Genomic DNA, 20,724 nt, shown 5'->3' with positions numbered 1-20,724 from the left:
TAAAGGAGTATAGTAGTTTCAGTGAAGTTTTCGTGTTTCAAAGTGTTGAGTCTTAATTTTCTTCGAATTTGAAACCAAGAAAGACTCTCAAAAAAGCATTAGTGACAGGAAAACAAGAGGCTGGGGAGATGAAATAGCGGTGGCTGAACGGCCTGGAGCTCTCTCCACCTCCAAGATCCACCATAACTTCCTTTCCAATCCGATTAATTATAGCAATAACTACTCCGTATTGATGTCGCCACTATTCCGTAGACTTCTTTCGAGTTTGATACCGTCATCTATTTTCCCGCTCCCGCTATGCATGGTTTCACCTGCACGAGGATCTACTATGGAGTACCCACGATGGATATAACTCTTATTGGTTAATATTGCCTGGCAGAATTTCAGTTTTCAGTAATATTGATGTCTCCAGATGCCTGATTACCTCGATATTCGCACCTATACTACCGTACAAATCTGGAATTGCCTTATTTCTCGGCGTTAAACACTCGCTTGTACGAAGATGCCGGTAAAGAAGAACCCTAAGACTTCAATATCACCAATTTCAAAATGCACCTACTTCTGTCTCTATGAAATATATATATATCTGTACATTGATAACCTATTATCCATTGAATCCCCGTATAACCCACTGCTGGTTGGGCCAGCCTATTGCTAGTACAGAGTATCGCATATCGAAGAAGATACGCCGGCTTGAAGAAGAGATATGATTCTATCTTTATAAGCCCCAAGATCAACAGATGAACGTACCATTATGATAAAACATGTGTACAGGCGTAGAAAAAGTTGAAATTAGTATACAAATTAAAATTGTATACAGCTTTGAGAAGGCGGTGAGATCTACGGTGAGGCATTATCTAATGAGAGAGCTATGTCTACCTAGCTTGGAATACTTAGTTGCTTGTAATCTGCGTCATTGCACGTTTTCTACAAACTCGTATCGTCATGGCTTCTAGTTTAAAGCATTTGTCTAATGCTTTGGCAACGCTTGATCAACTGTCGCACTCTTCATCTTCAATGGACAATGTCCCATCTGACCTTGAAACCTCAATTCGTTGCGCAGGCGCCCAGCTCACTCAAGCTGCCGGCGTTCTCCTACACCTGTCGCAAGATATAATTGCCCAGGCTATCGTAATCTTCACGCGTTTTTGGCTTGGCGCTGACGGCGGTAGCCTACGAATCTACTCAGTCAAGGTAACCGGCTCTAGGAACACTGAACCTTCCTTTTGATCCACTAATCAGAGCAGGATGTATCCGCCGCAGCCTTGTACCTGACGGCTAAGCTTTCCTTCCAACCAACCTCCCCGCGCTCCGTCCTCAATGTTTACACATTGCTCCTATCGCAAGATGCATCGCCCTTGTGGTTTGTGCGTCAGAGCGGGGCTCCTGAAACCCCTCCATCTCCTGAAACCTATATCCTATCCGAAGGAGGCTATCAGTCCGCCCGGCTAGTCCTCCTCCGCACCGAAACGGTTATCCTCCGCACTCTTGGCTTTGATACACATGTCGCCCTACCACACACTATCGCTTTGACATATCTGCAAACTCTGGGTGTGGCAAATCCAGCTGTGGCTCAGCGGGTCATCCAGCACCTCAATGCGGCCCTACTCTCGCCCCAGCTTCTTTATGTCACTCACCAGCCAAATGCCCTGGCTGTGGCTGCCATCTACCTCGCATCACGCGAAGAGGGCGTCAAGCTTGTGGATAGCGAGTGGTGGGAAGTCTTCGATGTCGACCGTGAAGAGCTAGGCTTTTTGGTCGTAGGCATGAAGAGTACAGAAGGCTTTATGCGGGCCGAGATCAGTCGGTGGAAGAACAAAGCTATTCCAATGGTAGTCAATGAAGTAGATGCCGAAATTGAGCGACGTCGAATGATGGAGGAGGGTGAATGAATATGCTTTGATTTTTGCTGAGAACATCAGATTTCAAGATCAAAGATATATTGGGAAGGATGTTCTGGTAGAAGCTAGCAAGCTATCTACTGAATCATCCACTTCAGAGTGGCGAGAATGCCATTAATCGACATAAGGCCTCACAGCGAGAAGGCCTGCGAGATCCTGCTTCACCCGGAAGGGATCCTGCCACCCAACAACAAACGGCCTCGTCTCTGTGGATACGGTCGAAACCTGGGGCCAGAAGATTAGCTGTTTCGACAGCTTTAGACATCGCCGGTGAATCCTGCCGTCTGCCAAGCTGAACATTTATATTACATACCATACTTTCTCCTATGGCCATAACGATCCAAGTAGATGTATTACGCAGCGGTATAGAGGCCAGGGTTCAAACCCCCATTTCTAGAGAATATTGATGCCTTGATGTCTTACTTTTGGCCTGGTTGTTACCTAACCACTCCTTCTCCCGGTTTATCAAATATTGAAAGCTTATACATCAAAAAGTAGTTTGTACAAAGCCTGTTTCCGCCTTTCTTTTACCGTCGACCTACAAAACTGGTATATAAACACAGCCTAATATCCGAGAAGACCACCGAGAAGACCACTGAAGAGACCACTGAAAAGACCACTGAAAAGACCACTTAAAAGACATCACAAGGCCGCTTATACAGCCTACTATCTTGTGATAGTAACTCGGTATCTTAATTATTCTGCTGGTCCTATTCAGAAAATGAGGCATCAGGGCATCGATATTGCCTAGAAATGGGGGTTTGACCCCTGGCGTCTATACTGCTGCGTACTACGATGTATGATATTCCAAACTGACAAAAGCAGCTAGGTAAATTGCTGATCATAACTGAATCACATAGATGCTTCCATCCTTCAGGGCTATTCCATATGCTCCGCTCGAGAGATACCCTCAATTGCCTGGTGATTTTGTCCTCCGATACTCGCTCCACATTCAGGACATTTGGCTAGCTCCATCGGCATACCACATTCGCCAATGGCAAACTGAAAAGCAGAAACAGTTAGCGGTATATCCCGATTGGAGGAAGACGTCGAATTTTTAGCAATATCAACTCACAGGATGTCCATTGATACAATTGTACCAATGCCCAGAGTTAGTCGCCATGCCTGATCGCCCGCCAACCATGGCAATCTTGATGGATGCAAGCTCCTCTGGCGTCACCTCTTCGTACCGCGCTTCAAAGAGACGATTCATTTCCCGAACCCTCTCTCGAAGCTCCTCACAATTTCCCAATTGATCGCATAGATCCAAAGCATCGGCAAGGAACTCACGTGCCATATTCCTGCGGTCATCATGCGATTGTAACCCCGGACTCTTCCGTCTTTTTGGACCAAGTATATCCTTTCCGGTCGTTGGATGAGTGCGATGGCACCATCCAAATAGTTCGGATATTTTAGTAAACGCAAGGGTTGCAGTGATGACAATGCGGAAGAGGCTCCCCTCCTTGGCTTTGATGATCAATTCCCGACAGTCCTTCAAGAACGGTATTGTGCACTGATTAAGGTGAACAATAAGTATTGTCTGCTCAACCCTCGCATTTCGGTTCAAGAGGCTGAACTTCTGGTGAAGAGCGAATTCTCGGGCCTTGATAGAGATCAATCGTGCCCCAAGAGTTATCTGGTTGTCAGGTCTTGGAGTTGATGTTCTCAGTCTTCCAAGTTGGCTAGAGATAGATGTGTCTTCGCCACTGGGTGGTTTCTGGCACAAAGCAATAGCATCATTAAGCCGCTTCGCGGGTTGGTGCTCTTCATCCATCATTTTACTTAGGGCTGTAGCTTGCTTTGCAATGTTCACTAATCGCCCATCTCGTACTTTGATCTGCTCTTTCGTAAGGCTGGTTATTGGCTGTACCTTTGTGTCTTTGGCAGCAAGCGCGTCTGTGATGGTGTTCAAACGAGAATTAAGGGCTTCGAGGTCGATGCGTCCTTGCGTTAAGAATCGTTTGCATGTTTCGTCCATAACAGCTCGATTGATGACACGATTGTATCGTTTTGTTACGAACTGACGAATGGGCTGTTTGCAATCAGGGCACGATGGTATGATGGTGGCTAGCGAAGCAGAGAAATCTCGCAGGCCGTCGAACTTGCCAGATCCGTCCCTTGTGTACACTTCATCCAGGCCGACTAGACCATCGACCGACTCACTGGTAAAGAAATGACCACATCCAAGCACCACAATTGGACTCTCGTCGAGGTTGATTTCAGAATAGGATTTCTATTCTAGGAAATCGACACGAGCGTCTGGCTTGTCACCGCATTCTTGGCACATACCACTTGGACACTCCTCTCCGCAAAGACTCGGGCACTAATGGCCGCAGTTGAGAATTTCGGTGCATCGCTCGTCACATAGAAGTCGGTCACAAGGTGCTGCACATGGCATTGAGCAGGAGCCTTGATAAGGACAAACCCAAGTGCATTTCTCGATACATGGTGCACATGCCTCTCCGCAGATAGAGCCACATGCCGAGTGTAAACATCGAACCTTTTTGTTGTTAGCATTATCAGTGTGTAGAGATGAGAAACGGAGAAACCTAGAGTCACCTCGCATTTAGATTCACAATTTCCACAGCTTTTGCCATCATAGCATAGCTTGAGGCACCTATGGTTGCAGACTCCATGTGGACGATCGCATATCTTTGTACATCTCGGATGTTCAAACGATACTACGCCGTTTTCTTTCTTTAAGCAACGTCCACAGACACCTCCACATTGGTGACCACATTCGAGAATCTCGGTGCATGGTTCAGTGCAGCTAAAACCCTCAGATATAATATCAACAGAGCAGGCGAGTCGGAGAACATGGCCACACTTGGTAACGGTCTTGTCGACTTTAAAGTCACATTTTATAGATGCTAAATTGCCTATCTGGTGGCATCTGAGCGTCCTTTTAACATAGCCACAAGGCAGCATCACGTCTAGGATTTCGACCATGCAAAGCCCACACTCTGTACCACAAAGCTTAGGACATGCGTGGTCACAGGACTTCCGGATTCGAGGGCAAGGCTTACAACATGCAAACCCATCGTGCATGAACAAGGAATGACATTTCGCCTGGCACTGATGACCACATGGCTCGAGCCGGCGTATGCATGGAAGATTGCATCCGCCTTCTGGGCTTTTTCTCTCGAATTCTTGAGGCTCAGAACAGAGGATAGGTACTCCTGGGTGGCGGGGGTAATACAGCCCCAGTTCCGTGCCCACTGCGTTCATATGGGCGAGCTGAGCGTGAACATCAGCCCACATTGGGACATTGAGGTAGGTCTCCGAATTTCCAATTAGGTATATCCCGTGCTGTGCTCGACTGAGAAGCACGTTAATACGATTCTCGGTGCGTAGAAAGCTAACTTTGCTTTTCAAGTTGCTCCGAACAAGGGAGACGACGATCACCTTTGCCTCTTCGCCTTGGAAGTTGTCAACAGTAGTAAGGCGGAGCGTCTGAAGAAGTGTTTTCCTTTTGATTAGTTTGTGGGATCCTAGCTGAGGAGGCTCATCTGTGCCCACTCTAAGACCCTCGGCTGCTAAGGTCTCCAAATCCCGCTCGCTGAGACATATTTCGAAATCATTGCTGAGCGATGCCCTAAGCTTCCGCAGTTGGCCGGTATATGGAGTCAGGAGAGCAATATCCTTGGTGCTGTACTCTCCCTGTCGGACGAGATGGCGCACAAGAGCGGTCGCTATATCAACCTCCCACTGATTACTGTGTGATTTCATACGAATGTCGTCTTCTCTGGAGTCTTCACTATACCGATGATCTAACCAGAAGACATTCTCTCGCATTCCGACGACGTTTGGTAGATTTATCACGCTTTGGTGATCTTGGAGCTTTGGGTAGACTCTCCTAATGAGTTAAGAAATCTCGGGTCTTATTCTTCGCTGTACATTAAGTTGTGCAACAGGTGCAGGACTGAGGCCTGGCTCGCCGACAGCACGCCTCTCAAATTAGCTCCGGTCCAGCTGCCAGGCTTTTCCAGATGATGACTCAAGGCCAAGTAAATAATTTTAAATTTGCGGCCGTAGTTGTCGATGATCGCCGATCTGGATAAAGTGCTCCACGCCCGGCATGAGTGATGAAATGACATGGGCCTCTATCACCTCAGCTGCCTCCTCACATACGATAACCTTTGCGCCTATGCGGCGTAATGTCTCGATATTTCGTGCGAGAGACGTTGTAGTGATACTAACAACGTCGGCTTGGACCAGCGCTCGCCGGTTTATCTCGTCATAGACAGCGTTGATCTTCGCACGCAAGCTCTCGGCGCTTTTGACTGCCTCAAACAGTGAGGCACTCTCATTTTCGTACCATTACTTGAACCAGCTCTTTGCAAGAGTTCGGCGCTCTGGCTTCGATAGGTCATAGATATTTTTCTCAGCAGTCCGTGTCAAGTTTTCCAACCGTTCAGTGTCAGCCTCATCCGCATCCTTAGCTTTCAGGCGATTTGTCGATTTGACCCCCAGCCAGTCTAACAAGGGGTCATTGGTGACTTTCTGAAACCCCTCCACATCTATCAGATCCAGCTGTCTATGTATCATGGGCCAATAGTTTCGCAAAAATTGCTGCATCCCTTTCCAGGTGGGCCCTTTGGGGGACTGGTGTAGATGCTTCATGGAACACCCAGCAACTTCCATACATTCCTCAAGCTCGCTGTAAGTTTGGCCGAGGGTTCGTGACTCTACCTTTGTCTTGCTGATGCTGCCGCTAACAACGCGAAGGTTCTTGCCTTCCAGCTCAGCTGTCTGACTGCGGCCTCCAATGCGTATGATCTTTTGAATACCGATAGCCAGAAGGTCCTTCAAGAATTGGTCCAAGGCATGGTTAGTGTAGCACCTGTCATTCCAGTTAGCTATATAATCTGGGCTATAGAAGATGTGTAAAACAATTCATACATCACGACAATTGGTCCCAGCTTTGCGCTTCGTTTGATAGAGATGAGAACTTGAAGAAGCTTGACCCCAACATGAGACTTTCCTGTACCCGGGGGACCTTGGATCATTGCATATTCTCGAGTAAGAGCAGCAACAAGTCCCTGACACTGCCCATGGTCGAGACTAGTCAAAACTTCCAGCTCTTTGAGGTCGAGAGACTCTGGGAAATATGGGTCGAGCTTGATATCGTGAGCTTTATCTTTTATGATCGAACGGAAGGGAAAGACAAATCCCAGTTTTCGGGCGTATGGTGGTGGAGGTATATTGGTCCTCCCCTTGTTCTCGTTTCGGCCTGGCAAGATCCATTTCTGGAATGCCAACTCCCCCTCGCGCTGAACACGCTGTAGATTTCTCAGGATCGGTGCAAACGTTGCAGGAATGAGACCATGGAAGTCAACCAGGGTACCTGAGATTTTCTCGGTGTAAATTTGACCGAGCAGATTTAGTTCTTGTTGCAAACATGTCGCAAGCTTCACCGTTATGCTAGGTGGATATCGACCGGAGACAAGAGTGCTCTTTACTTTGTTTGGTTGTTCTTGGGAGGAGCACTTAGTTGTGACTTCGAGAAAAAGCAGCCTTTTTTTAGTGCCTTCAGAAGTCAAGAAGCACACTAGGCTCCCTTCTTCTAGTCGGTTGGAATCTTTCCACCATCTGGATTGCTCGGCAACGGGCTTTTTGTGCAGTTGTGACGGGGCAGAGAAGGATACTGTTGCTTCGAGCTCATTTCTTCCGTTAACGAAGATATTCTGGACATGAGATGTCTTGTAGATATGCGCCCTGCTATCATTGTTCGGTAGGTAAGGGGTTGAACCATTTTGCTGCAGTAAATCCCGAAGTACATCTTTAGCAGTACCGAAGATGTCATGGCGCAGAATTCGGAATGTAGAGTCAATGTATCTCATCATAGGATCTTCGATGAAGTGTGGCTGAGAGAAGTCCGTAGATGGTAAATATTCTGAGTTGTCACTGACAATTTCTCCTTGTGTCGGAAGAATTCGAATCTGTGAGATCTCTGCTAGATCATTGTCGTGTCTGCCACCAGGGATTTCCATGTTCATTGGAAATGTTGACTGAGCTAGTCCACTCCGAGTCCTGTGACCATTCTCTGCAGGTGCTTTGGGTGGAACAAGACTGCGTTTTGCGCTCGCGACCACATTTCGCATGATTTCAATTTTGTTGTCAAGCGCCTCGAGGTCGGCTTTAGAGCATACTTCGATCATTTTGTGGGCCAAATCATACAGTGAGCCGAGAAGCGAAGGAAGGTCATCATGAAATCGTGCCCGTCGGACCCTGTGCAGAAGCTGATACAGGACATTCAATAGCAACTTCACCATATCTAGAGTGACGAGAGACCCGATGTTGCCATTCTTCTCACGGCTGTTTGTCATGCAGCGACAAACACTTTCCAGAAACCCGATTGCTCGGTCTCCATTCGGGCCGGCAAAGGTTGCGTACATAGTGCCAACAAATGAATCAACGGAGAGACAATCCAATAGGGAAGAATGGGTGATAACCTTGAGAAACAGCTCAATATATCCAGGAATAGAGCGACTCCAATTTTGGCGAGCTGTATCGATAGTTGCCAGAATGAACGCGTGTCCATCAAGATCATCATCCACGAGGTCCCTGATGAGAGACTGTTGGTCTCCTGTATTTTCACCTTCAAGGATATCAATCGCTCCTCGCCACAGTCGTAGTATTTCTTCCTGTCCTCTCTGGTACTTGGCACCGAGAGGGCTTCTTCTCAGGATCGACTTCCAGTCATAATATCGTCTCCGGGAGCTCGGATCATCAGCTATGGGATTGGGTTCGGATCCGCTAGCTCTTGCCAAGTCGTGAGAGAACTTGCAAGCTGAGCCGTAGGTGCAATTCCCACGCTGAAATTGCCTGCAGATATTGTCGCTTTGGCTACGTCTTCCGAAGTTGCTCGAACCGCCTCGCTTGCTGGTATGGCCTGGGCCTCGGAATCGTTGATTTTCACGACCAGCCATGATCGTGGAGTAGTAAAGAAAATCTTCAGCTAGTGTATCTGGCTATGAAATTTGGTCAGAATAGCTCTAGGTAAATGGAGGAAATTCTTTACTAAGAGAGGTCCGTTTCCTGATCAAATGGCCACAAAATTGGGTGAGCAGGGAGAGGAAGATGGCTGATTTTTTCAAGAAAGCAACATTGAAGCATCTCGCAATGTAGGTATTATACGTCATTGGGTCTATGGCAAACGAGACACATTGGGAAAGAGCAAACATTGATGTGTACGCGCTAGAATGTCCAAATTATCTTGATTAGGGTAGGAATTGGTCAGATATGGAGATGGCGTTTGCTCTCCTTCTGCTAGCACAGGTACCCTAATTCTTTATGATACAAACATTTTTATATAGCCAAGCCATAACCTATCCTCTAGCCAGAAGGAATATACGTATATCCCAAACCAAATGGAAGGAGGTTGGCAACTTGGGTTAGAACATTTTGTCGGGTGAAGTGTGTGCTCGTAGGTTCTCGGGGTCTTATCGCTCATTGCTTTGAAGGAAAAGAGGATTATTGGATTGTATTTTACGCTAGCTTTACGCTTTACTTCCAGTCTGAAATTATCTAGGCATCCAAATAGAAGGCACTTTTGAGGTATAGAGCTCTACGGTCATAGACAAAGATATGAAGAAACAACCTTTGTTTTCTTATATAGATTCACTGGTTTACACAGTATATCTGACTTTTGGGCCTACGCTGATGATCCTTATAGAAGATATATCTCCGTACCTTTCTATCATTTCCAAAAATAACGTTCTGATATAGGTACCATCACGTGCATATCCAAAATGACACTCACCCGTGGACGCGGGGCGGATCATGTGCTCCACCGCTTATCATTTACCTCCCCCCGCCGCTTTCTTTTGTATCTCTTTCTTCATCCTCACTTGTGAAACATGAATATCCTACACTCTACACTGTCAACGTGGCGGGACCGCCTGGCCCCAGTATCACGCACTTCCACCTTTCGCAACACTGGCCAAATCACTCCGGAGGAGTTTGTTCTCGCTGGAGACTATCTAGTCTACAAGTTCCCCACATGGTCATGGGCCGACGCATCAAGTCCGGCAAAACGTGTATCCTACCTCCCAGATGGCAAGCAGTTCTTGGTCACTCGAGGAGTACCATGTCATCGACGACTGAACGACAACTTTGCCGGAGATGCTGGGCTTGAGGACGAGATTGTGAGGGATTTCCTCTCGGGCGGTGATGGCGGCGAAGGCACAGCATCCGACGATGGAGGCGATGGGTGGCTGCGGACTGGCGGTGGCCGCGATGCTGAAGCAGATCGTGATAAGCAAGAAGCTCGGATTCGTGACGTGCGCACAGTCGATGAATCCGGGAACATAGGCGAACAGGAGGAGGATGATGATATCCCCGATATGGAGGATGAAGACGATGATGAGGAAGCCATCATCCGAGAGACAGACGATCAGTCAGGGACACAGTGAGCACTATTTCCTATCTTCAACTTCACCTTACTCTCTTTTTTAACTCGTTATTGTTATCGCTCCAGATCACTCCGCACTTATACCCTTTACATCACATACTCCAACTTCTACCGCACACCCCGTCTCTATCTATCCGGCTATTTATCGGCGTCCGAACCGCTTCCACCACATCTGATGATGGAGGATATCGTCGGCGACTATAAAGACAAGACCGTGACACTAGAGGACTTCCCATGGTTCGAGGGCAGTGTCAAGATGGCCAGTGTACACCCATGCCGCCATGCTTCTGTTATGAAGACACTTTTGGATCGTGCCGATGCCGCACTCAAGCTCCGCCGCGACAAGCTCAAGCAGACACAGTCCCGCGAAGAAGCGAACCGTGTTCTCCGAGCAGGCGGCGGATTGGAGGGGTTGGTGGATGAAACGCAGAATTTATCCCTTGGAGACTCCCACCACGCACAGCCTGGCGGGGACGAGTGGGAGATGCTGCAACGCGATGAGGAAGAACAGATCGCTATCCGGGTAGACCAGTACCTGGTTGTGTTCCTCAAGTTCATTGCCAGTGTGACACCGGGAATTGAACACGACTTTACGATGGGAGTATAATTTCTTTGAATTCGATCTAGACGCGTCTTATTCGATCTAGACGCGTCTTATTCGATCGTTACCTCCTAGGCAGTTAAATTCCTCGGCCAAATTCGACTGGATAATGGCTGGGCTCTGGCGCCCTGGTTCTCGAACTTCGAAATGTGATATGCATGACATGACATGAGTTTGGCGTTAATCTGTTTCCCGGCGCTCGGATAATTTCCCTTTCCCCCTTCGTGGGTTGCTTTTGCTGGGTATTATCTTCGCTAGCTTTGGGGTTTCCTATGGCAAATCTACTACAACCTGTGAACATTCGAGAGTAGAGACATATTGCATTGCGAAATTATAACATAGCCCCTAGCGTCCCAAAATTAGACCACCATCACTAAGTTCGCTGTGTTGAAAGTTAGTTCTGCGGCGGATTGAAGATATGAGTGGAAGGGCAGTTCCCCGGGCCCGCAAATGCATTGATATATCCAACAGAGTCAATAACAAAAGGTCGATGTGTATGATGTATAAAATTCGAGGTGCTTGGGTTGCTCCGTGCCCTAAACTGGTTCCTGCAGGTCGACTCCGCAATGAAAGCCACCATTCAATTAAAGATTCATAAAACCTCCTCAAACTGGCTCTTTCGTTTTAACTTTTTGGTCCATTTCTTCATTATTCTATTCATTTAGCGTTAGTTTGCCTCCATATTCAGTCATAGGAAAATCAGAGTGACGGGATTGATAATATATATCTCGAGTTGGGGTTACCCGCAACATATATATTTTCCACCCCAGAACCTTCCCAGTAACATTGTACATGCTTTATATACTTACATTGCCATACTTTCCTTACGTACAGTATATATATTTACTTGTAAATGCTAGTCTAATATAATTCCATGAAGCAAATAATGTGGCAAAGATACCTGCGGTTAGTATGCGAAGTCCAGGCTGATCATGGATCAAGTTTGAACATTTTTTTTTCGTATTTACTTAGAACCCATGGGTAACACTAATCATAGATGAGATACTACATGAGATGGTGGTATCCTAAGTAGTTAGATATTGATGTGTATGAGGAAACCGGAGTACCAAATCAACTAATACTAGAAAAATGTAGTATCTGAAAGTAATATATTCGAACTGAATAGAACCAAAAACACACGATGAATCACAAAACGCCGACGTAATAAATATCGACCCTCAACGAGCACAGAAGATGCATTGATCTGTGAGTGAGTACACCAGCCGACGCAGACAAATTGGTAAAAAGTAGACAAGGAAGAAGTATAAGTTTCAAAGAGATACACATATCATTAGACCACGTCAACATGGACGCTCCGGTTCATTTTCGCCATTTTTATCGTATTCTGTAAATGTCGGTGACCAGGTGTTTAGAAGAAAGCCAAAATAGCGGGGAGAGCCAAAGCAAGAACGGATCCGGGAACCAGAGACGACCCGGCATTGAAGACGGGGACATAGGGCACGGCGGAGGGAGAGGCCGATGCGGTTGGTGCGGGGTGGATGAGAGGAGTTGAGCGCACGGTGGGAACGGCGGGTGCCCATGCGGGTGGGGCGGTGGTGAGAGGGACGGAGATGGGGGTTGTGAAGGTGGGTGGGAGGATGGCGGTGATGGCAGTCCAGGTGGGAGGAGTGTAGGTCTCAGTGGTGGTGGGCACAACAACGGGGGCAGGGTTGATGGTGGTGGTGACGGGAACGGGCACGACAGGAGGCTCGGGGCAAGGGAAGCCGTCTTGGTGGTTGTGCATGCCTTGGCCGACGTCGATGTCAGGGCCGCCGGGCATGTTGATGAACACGCCGGCGCCGGCGCTTTGGTCGCTGCCGGAGCCAGGGCCGCAGGGGCCGCGGTGGACGTCGTGGAAGCCGGCGCCGACGTCGACGTTAGGGCCGCCGGGGATGTCCATGTTGACGCCGTGACCGGCGGAGGTTTCGGTGTTTCCTGGGCCGTGGGTGGTGGTCTCCGGGCCGTGGTTGATGAGCTCTGGGAATGGGAGAGCGGGCAGCTGGGGAGCTGAGAGGACGTTGGCAGGGCCGAGAGCAAGAACGAGGCACATGAGGCCGGAGAAGTTGATAGTAGTGGAGACCATTTTTGCGATTGTTGTTTTGTTCTGTTTAGAAGAGAGGTAGATAGAAGTTGTTGATTAATGAATCCGAAGATTGAAAATATAAAGATAATTGAATGAAAGAGTGTTGGAGAAAGACAGATGAATGAAGGACTGTGATCGTGGATGAAGAACAGAAGAGGAGGCGTGAACAAGGATCCTTATGTACCTTTTGGCACCTACACGATGTATACACATGAAAACTCTCGTGGGAAGAGCCAAGGGCTCTATCCAGGAGTAGATCGGTCTAGGTAGGGATATTTCTGCAAGGTACGGATTAGTCCTTGATGGAACTCATCTAAGAAAAGCTACAAGCCTAGCGATCTGCAAGGTACTAAGTCAATGCCGAGTGTCGAGGAAAGAAACTATGAGACATCAGGTCTTAGAAGGTCTGGAACCAAGTAATCGGTGGAAATTAGGGCAAGCGATATGGTTCGATGTTCGATAGTAAGGAGCTGCAGCTCTGTTGGGAGACTAGATGTGCCCTAGGCTACCAGCGTTAAGTTTATACACGAGCCTGAGCTTGAGCCACCGAGTGGTCGTAACCTAGCTAGAACAGGTTTAGCAAGTCTTTTATTGTATGCAGACGGAGTTCTTTGGGAAATACAGACACACGTGTGGCCGAATGGGGAAGAAAGGTTGTATGGATGCAAGGGATAGTGGCCAATAAGACATAAAGACACTAAAATTACTCGCTGTACGAGACTTTTGGAGCAACCAATCAGGAAATCGGATTCATATTGAGTGGATACACATCATACGCAAGGAACTTCAACACAGGTGAGTCCAAACGCAACTTGCTAGGGCTGTTGTTTCTCAAGTCAAGCAGTAACCCCAGAAACAAAGACCCGCAAAGAGATCTGAATCAGTTAAAACAAATGAGGTTGTATTGCACATATCAGCATAGATCATAATCTCGTAAGGTATTTCGCCAGAAGGGAGGAAGAAGACAAAAAGATGTTACAGCATCAAAAGCATATGCTGCTCCATAAAAAGAGCAAAATCACCAAGACATTCTCAATAGACATAATAGTATGTATCACACACAGATCACAGAGATCCAAGCATAGATGGTGGGGAATATATGCTTCCTTAGACTTGACCCGGGTTCGATAGTCCGAATGCAGTGCCAAAATTAGTTGATTTCTTGAACTTCATTTCAGGTTCCTTCTCGCCTTGATCAGGAAACTCAGACTCGGAATCACTCTGATTGGGATCAGCCGATTCAACCGAGCTGCCTAGAATATTCTTAGCTTGATGAAGGAGTTTCTGATCAAGTTCGTTCAAAAAGTTCGAGTCATGCTCCTCGTCATTAATCAGACCCAGGGGCCCCTTGAGAGCGGGGTCGTCTGGCACATCCGGAAAATAGGAGATATTATTTTCGGAAGGCTGGTGAACGTTCGTTGTCACAGGTGAAAGAGGGCCCTCCTCAGTCTGGGAGGGGATCTCAATTGGAGTCCCTTCCTGGCTGGACCGTCGACTATCATCGGCTTCGATGATCGCCATCGGGGTGTGACCCGCATCGCGAAGCAAGTTCTCATTGGGCGGACCGAGCTCTGACAGCTTCAATTTGAGACTGTTTCGGTGTTCCATGGGAGGCCTTGCAGCGGTTGAAGGGGCAGTTCCAGGGGAGGTTAGGGGCGATGGGGAGGGTGGGGTGATGACTCGTGCTACCACGGCAGGTGGAAGCGCCGTGGATTTGAGCGTGATGCCATCTAGAGTGCTGTCGAGCTTTTCGATCGGCACCGGCAGACTCACAGGCCCCCCAGAAGGGTCTACTGGTTGCGATTGGGGTGAAAGAGCCCGATCAAGGGATGGCGGATTCAGCCCACTTTCGGAGATTGGCGATATATAGCTTTGGTCTGGAGATTCATGGTCGAAGAACACCCTTGTTGGCCGATTGCCTGGACTTGTCCCCTCCCACACTTGAGCTGCAAAGCCATTCGTGTTATATCGGGATGCTCCGTTTGCAAGTATAAGCTTGGCCGCTTCCGATCCCAATTGATTTGTTTTGTTCCCTTGACTTTTCACAAGCACCTCCAGCTCGGCAATTTTTGATCGCAATAGTGCCCGTTCCTTCTCCCACAACTGTCGCTCCTGTACAAATAATGCCCTTTCCGTCTCGAAGTTCATCCGCTGGCTCTGGAGAAGGGCTCGTGATTGGTCGATATATGAAGTATCCATGGTGAATGAATTTACCAAAGCCGAGCCTTGAAATGCGGTTCCGTCGCCTGAACTGATAGGAGGAAATGTGGCTGAAACAGATTTTGTACGACGGATAGGTGTCTCGGTCGGAGAGAAGCGTACTTCTTTGTAGAGACTTCCGTGGCCGTCAGGTAACTTGGTAGACTTCATGACTGAGATTTGTTTTTCTCACGATAATGAGCGCAAGTCGGTAGATAAGGATATATTTAGGGGTAGACCCCCAGGTCCGATAGTGCCCAACGTGCAAAGTTCTAGCTTTCCACGTCGTTACAAGTGGAGTTCCTAGAAGCGGTCAATGAGCTTAGAGCACTTCCATCTAATGCCGGGATTTCATGCGAGATTCCCAATATGGCTGTCTAGCCTCGAGTGGTTAGGCTTTCGGATTTGGGTAGCTCTTAGGTACGAAATGAGAAAAAGGAGAAAGGAGAGATAAGAAAGAAAAGAAAGTACGAAGTTAAAGAGGTTAAATATTTCCAAGGTTGATATGACTATCCCCCACAAAAGACAGGAATAGAAAAAGAAAGGAAATCCCAGAATGTGAGTGGACAACTTATGACGTCAAAGGGCTCTAATAGGAAATATCATTACTAAGATGTTATGCTATTAGATATATACCTAGGTAGGTCTATGTGTAAATAAGAAATCTAAAACAATATAACAAAGCCCATATCCAACCAAATCAGTAAAATAAGAGTCCAAAGGCGATGCTCTAATTTCCGCCATTTGCGCCAAAGATGTACACCTGCAGTTGGTATCAGCGCTCAGGCACTCAAGACGTCATAACGCAGAGTCAAAACACACCGGCGAAACCAAAGCCGAAGTCCGCAATGCTAAAGACAACGCATGTATAAAAAAGAAGAAACACAATAAAGGAAAAAAGATAACACAGAAAGGAAAACAAAAGGGATACATCAGCAAAATGACGCGGGCCGGAGCCGGCTTGGCGGAACCAATTTCTTCTTGAAATCCAAAGACCAAGCCGAACATCCCTTAATAGAACGACCATCCTGTCTCGTCCTCCAAACAAACTGCTGAGCCTCATCAAGCAAATACTGATCCCCATTCGGCAACGGATAAAAGCTCACATCCTTGCACAATGCCCCGAAACGCGTAGCAAGATCGAACACCCCCCGGGCCGTGAGATTCCGACCACCCACATTCGCGGACGGATAATAGTAACGCGGATCGAGGTAAAGCAGCACACTATTCCACAGTGGAAGTCTCTCAGAGAGAAGCCGTGCTGCGGCTTCGTATTGTTTCAGTGTGCGCTTCGGCACGCCGGTTTGCGTGTGCACGAAGAAGAAGACCTCGAAGCCGACACTCCGGATGCGCGCGCGGGCGGTTGCGCTGAGGGTGTTGAGGAAGTCGGCTAGTCGGTCTAGATTGAAGGAGTTGCGGAGGAAGAGGGTGTGTGTTGAGTAGAGGTAGTCTTCGGCTTCGTCGTGGAGTTGCCGGTTCACTGCTAGTAGTTTGCGTGCGGTGCCGTCTTCGCCGACCCAGTGGGGACTCATTGATAATGCTCGGTATTGGCCGCGGGCTGTGAATGTGTTGCCATGATCGTCTAGTACGATCATTGGTTTGCTGACTAGGTAGTCGTTTGGTACGGCTAGTGCATATTCGTAGATCTTGAGACGGAGTTCGGCTGGGAGTTGGAGAAGCCGTGACGGTGGTATTGATGGCGGTATTGATGGGCGAGTAAGATTTGGCTTCATTTTTGCTGAAGAAAGAGCAAGAATGAATGTCGAGCTTTCGAAAGGGGCTATTAATTATTAGAATTATGGTTAAAAGGCAGTGGTACCACTCGGGTGTCTATGCTACATATATAGATCTCTTGCCACCGTCAGAATTTTTCCCGTAAACTTTGAATTGAAAACAGAAAACGTCAGTGCTGAATAAAAAATAAAAGTAAACAAGAATTGGCCGATATTTGCATAACATAAATGCAACGATCAGACGATGTCGACTCACTCTATGGAGTGCAATGTATCTGATTAGCATCCTCTAGAGATATCACAGCCGCATACTTCAGATGTTACGAACCCTGGATGCTTTGGCAAATGTTCAAGTCATCATATTACCGCATTGAGGTTAATTACCCTGAAGTACTGACCCTTGTATGGGTTTGCATGAAGTCTTTATGTGATAATCTTTAACTTATGTCCTTATGGGTGACCCACGTATGAGTGGATCATGTACGGGAGTATGGCAGCCATACCTTCAATTCACACGTCATCACATACATCTAAGCCAGGCAGTTCTATCCTCCATAGTAGACATTTTCTAGTGACGAAAAGAAGAATAGAGTTGAAATAGGGAAGCATGTCAGGTCCAGCCCAGCAAGCTCTTCTAGGAAAAAGTGCCCAGCCAATCTATCCAAAACTACATATCCAATCCGGCCTAGTAAAAAGTCCGAGTGTCCAAAAATGCAAGATGCAATATATTAGCCGTGGAAAATTGTCCGTCGAAAGCAGGAACATTTGTTCCACACCTGATCATCGCTGTCTATAAACGCCCAATGACCAAGCTGCTCGCAGGACAGCCAGACCCCAAGCCATGCCGATACTATCTCGCAAGACATTCAATTTGCTACCCTTGACCTCTCTCCATCCCACGGGCACTTCAGCCACAGGAATTCGAGCGAACTCAGCCAGCATGAGCATCTCAACATCGAAGATCCAGCCCTCGGAATGCATATACGGCACAATATAAGGCAGTGCGCTACGGGAGAATAGCTTGAATCCACACTGTGTATCCTTGACAGTAGCCGTTTTAGGCGGTGTCATGAGCCACAGGATCAAATGGAACGAGTGCATCAAAAAATTCCGAAGCTTAGAACGCTATCGAGCAGAGTCAGTAACCTCCCAAGCATCCCATCACCCATATAGAATATCATACCTTCACAACAGCCTCACTCCCAACCATATGCGCGCGCGATCCAACAGCAACCGCCCGCCCCTTCGCATCCTCTACATCCCGACAAGCCCCGACAAGCTTACCCAGATCATCAAACTTGCTCGCCCCATCCGCATCCGCAAAGACAACATACTGCCCACGGACATGGCGCATACCGTGCGTGACCGCCCCGCCCTTGCCGCGGTTATGAGTCAAGTTCACGACGCGGATCGTGCCAGGCGGGATATGGACGCCCTCCGCAGCCTGCGGTGTCCACGGACCCGCGTGTCCCTTGGGGTGCAGAGAGAGCTGGTGATCGCGCGCGAACCGGAACGCCACTTCCTCCGTGCGGTCTGTCGACCCGTCCGAGACGATGATGATCTCCCAGCCGCGGTCTGAGGCCGAGCCCGCGTCGCTGGTATCCCCATTCGGCTTGCGTTTGCGCATTGAGCGCGTCTCCCTTGTGCTCGGGCTGCTGGCGCGTGAAATGGCGCTGGCTGTATCCCCGTACATGTGCTCTAGGTAGTTGACGGCTTCTTCCAGCATTCCGGTTAACCGGTCTTCCTCGTTGTAGGCTGGTACTACGACGGACATGAATAGCTCGGCTGGGGTGATTGTGTGTGTTGCGGTGGGTTTGTGGGTGCTCTTTTTGGAGTCTGGGCTTTCGAGCCAACATGGGAGGGCTTCGGGATCTGTCACGGATCCATCTTTGGCGAGTGTTCTATACTTCTTTTCTTCTGGTAGGGGTTCTCGTGGGACTGGCGCAACAAAAAATATGAATAAGGAGAACTATATGGTTGTAAGAAGAATCGACAGGTCAGTAAATTGCAATTGGGGCTACATGTGTCTGGAGTGCTACCGCAAGATCTGGTACAAGCGGAGCTGGGGAATGTGAACTTACTAGAACGAATAGTCCCAGTAAACTAGCTAGGGCAGCAATGAGTAAGATCTGGACTGGGATTTCCACCACAGTATTGACGCATTGGCGACAGACCTGGCCCCAAGCTGCCGCCATTGTGGAGAGTGACGAGCTAGACGTCAGACGCGGAGACGGATATGCGGAATGGGGAGACGTAGTGATGCCCGAAGGGAGAAGGCAAGCACTTAGGTCCGAGAGAGAAATTGTTTATTCATAGATGTAAGGCAGAATGATCGCCATTTGAAGAGAGAAAGAAAGAGAAAAGGCAGAAGAGAGGGGGAGGAATGCCAGTTGATAATCGCCAGCTTGGCCTTTTATCGGCAACGCGCAAGCCGATAATCGACCCGATCCACTTCCGGGAGCCACGGTTCGTAGACACTATATTAAGTACTATATTTTACTATATTTTACTATATTTTACTACATTCTAATTTAGATTATAACCTATAAGAGTCCACATATATTGTGGCTCATTTGCCTGTCTACGTATTCAAACGCGTTTACTCCAGATCGCATATATTGCCATATACAAGAGCTAATTCTTGCTCTATCAAATGGCGACTGCTTACTATAGACATGTGCTTTCAGAATGTTCTCCAATGGTAAAAGTTAGAGGACCGTCACTACTAAAATATAGCAAAGTAAATTGACCCAGAGAGAACAGGATCACAGCCTGAACACCTGGCCATGCTTTGATCCACAATCCATAGAAACGGGACGGAAAATTATGTGGGTAATGAATAAGGGGGTAAAGGAGAATGAAAATTGAAGAGAGAACAAGGGAGCACATATATACTGTACAAGAAATGGGCCGCATAAGCCTTGTGATGTCTTTTCAGTGGTCTTCTCAGATATCATTCTGTCTAGAAGTGTCAGTTTTATAGATAGGTCGACGGCAAAAAAGACGAGAAAAGGCTTTGTGAAATGGACTTTTCTAAGTATAACCTTTGATGCGAACACTTCCCAAATAGGCAGGGACTGACACTAAAAGCTCTCATCCTTTTCTTTCAAATACTTTCCTTCGCTTATCATCTCGTTTGTCTTCACCCTGGCATTTCGCTTCCTTTCTCATGTATTTTCCGTTATTCTAGCAACAATCCTTCGTCCAATAGCAAGTTCAAAGCCACACATCGACAAGCCAAGGATGTGTTTCTGATAGCCCTGATGTACCATTTCTGGATAGAAGCGGCACGCAATGGCCCAGCCACAGAAACCGATTGGAATGGGAGTCTTGAGTTCCAAAAGATAAACCCAATCACGGTGGAATGGCATAGTCCAGTACCTGGAAAGTGAGCAGAGGTTTGCGAATCTTCCAAGTCATTATGGGACTGGATGGATGGGATCGGGAGCATCCCAGGACAGACCAGGTTCCCAATCATCACGGAACCGGACGGGTTGAAGCGAGAGCATCCCGGGACAGGCTAACTTCCATAGATCCATGGCAATGCGGCAATCCTTGGATATTTCAAGCAGTCGGGTCCTCGGGGAGCAGATTCCAGGCGGAGGCAGGCCTTCCATGGTGATTCCAGTGGGTAATCGGATTCTGATATCTGTCGTGTAGTCATGGCGACTCATAAATTTCCTGTCTGGTAACAATGAAAGAAGAGGTCCACTCTCTGGCTTCGTGTACGGAAAGTGCCCAATGGAATGATCCGCACTCAAGAAGGCTTGAGCGCTGATTCGAACAAGAAC

The 20,724-nt window shown here is 47.8% G+C and overlaps 7 protein-coding genes across 7 annotated transcripts; 2 read left to right on the top strand and 5 right to left on the bottom strand.

Annotated features, from left to right (window-relative positions):
- Positions 1-1,017: 1,017 nt before the first annotated feature.
- Positions 1,018-1,892, top strand: PGRI_059230 (putative cyclin; the record flags this gene model as incomplete). The annotated part of the gene is made up of 2 exons (XM_040793636.1): positions 1,018-1,194; positions 1,248-1,892. The coding sequence occupies 2 exons, from the start codon at positions 1,018-1,020 to the stop codon at positions 1,890-1,892; spliced, it is 822 nt and encodes a 273-aa protein (XP_040648491.1).
- An 888-nt stretch (positions 1,893-2,780) lies between these two features.
- Positions 2,781-9,088, bottom strand: PGRI_059220 (Zinc finger, CCCH-type; the record flags this gene model as incomplete). The annotated part of the gene is made up of 8 exons (XM_040793635.1): positions 2,781-2,903; positions 2,977-4,134; positions 4,191-4,401; positions 5,101-5,609; positions 6,033-6,177; positions 6,226-6,744; positions 6,804-8,871; positions 8,926-9,088. 8 exons carry the CDS (start codon positions 9,086-9,088, stop codon positions 2,781-2,783), a joined length of 4,896 nt encoding a protein of 1,631 aa, XP_040648490.1.
- A 675-nt stretch (positions 9,089-9,763) lies between these two features.
- On the top strand, positions 9,764-10,924 carry PGRI_059210 (ATG3/ATG10 family protein; the record flags this gene model as incomplete). Its single annotated transcript, XM_040793634.1, has 2 exons — positions 9,764-10,314; positions 10,384-10,924. 2 exons carry the CDS (start codon positions 9,764-9,766, stop codon positions 10,922-10,924), a joined length of 1,092 nt encoding a protein of 363 aa, XP_040648489.1.
- Positions 10,925-12,287: 1,363 nt separating this feature from the next.
- Positions 12,288-13,001, bottom strand: PGRI_059200 (putative cell wall protein; the record flags this gene model as incomplete). Its single annotated transcript, XM_040793633.1, has 1 exon — positions 12,288-13,001. The coding sequence occupies one exon, from the start codon at positions 12,999-13,001 to the stop codon at positions 12,288-12,290; it is 714 nt and encodes a 237-aa protein (XP_040648488.1).
- Positions 13,002-14,108: 1,107 nt separating this feature from the next.
- On the bottom strand, positions 14,109-15,371 carry PGRI_059190 (uncharacterized protein; the record flags this gene model as incomplete). Its single annotated transcript, XM_040793632.1, has 1 exon — positions 14,109-15,371. The coding sequence occupies one exon, from the start codon at positions 15,369-15,371 to the stop codon at positions 14,109-14,111; it is 1,263 nt and encodes a 420-aa protein (XP_040648487.1).
- Positions 15,372-16,132: 761 nt separating this feature from the next.
- On the bottom strand, positions 16,133-16,933 carry PGRI_059180 (uncharacterized protein; the record flags this gene model as incomplete). The annotated part of the gene is made up of 1 exon (XM_040793631.1): positions 16,133-16,933. The coding sequence occupies one exon, from the start codon at positions 16,931-16,933 to the stop codon at positions 16,133-16,135; it is 801 nt and encodes a 266-aa protein (XP_040648486.1).
- Positions 16,934-17,713: 780 nt separating this feature from the next.
- PGRI_059170 (dolichyl-phosphate beta-glucosyltransferase) lies at positions 17,714-19,128 on the bottom strand (the record flags this gene model as incomplete). Its single annotated transcript, XM_040793630.1, has 3 exons — positions 17,714-18,058; positions 18,117-18,902; positions 19,015-19,128. 3 exons carry the CDS (start codon positions 19,126-19,128, stop codon positions 17,714-17,716), a joined length of 1,245 nt encoding a protein of 414 aa, XP_040648485.1.
- Positions 19,129-20,724: the final 1,596 nt, after the last annotated feature.

Source organism: Penicillium griseofulvum, assembly GCF_001561935.1.
Source record: "Penicillium griseofulvum strain PG3 chromosome Unknown contig_95, whole genome shotgun sequence".
NCBI lineage: Eukaryota > Fungi > Ascomycota > Eurotiomycetes > Eurotiales > Aspergillaceae > Penicillium > Penicillium griseofulvum.
This window is presented reverse-complemented; position numbering and strand designations above follow the sequence as displayed.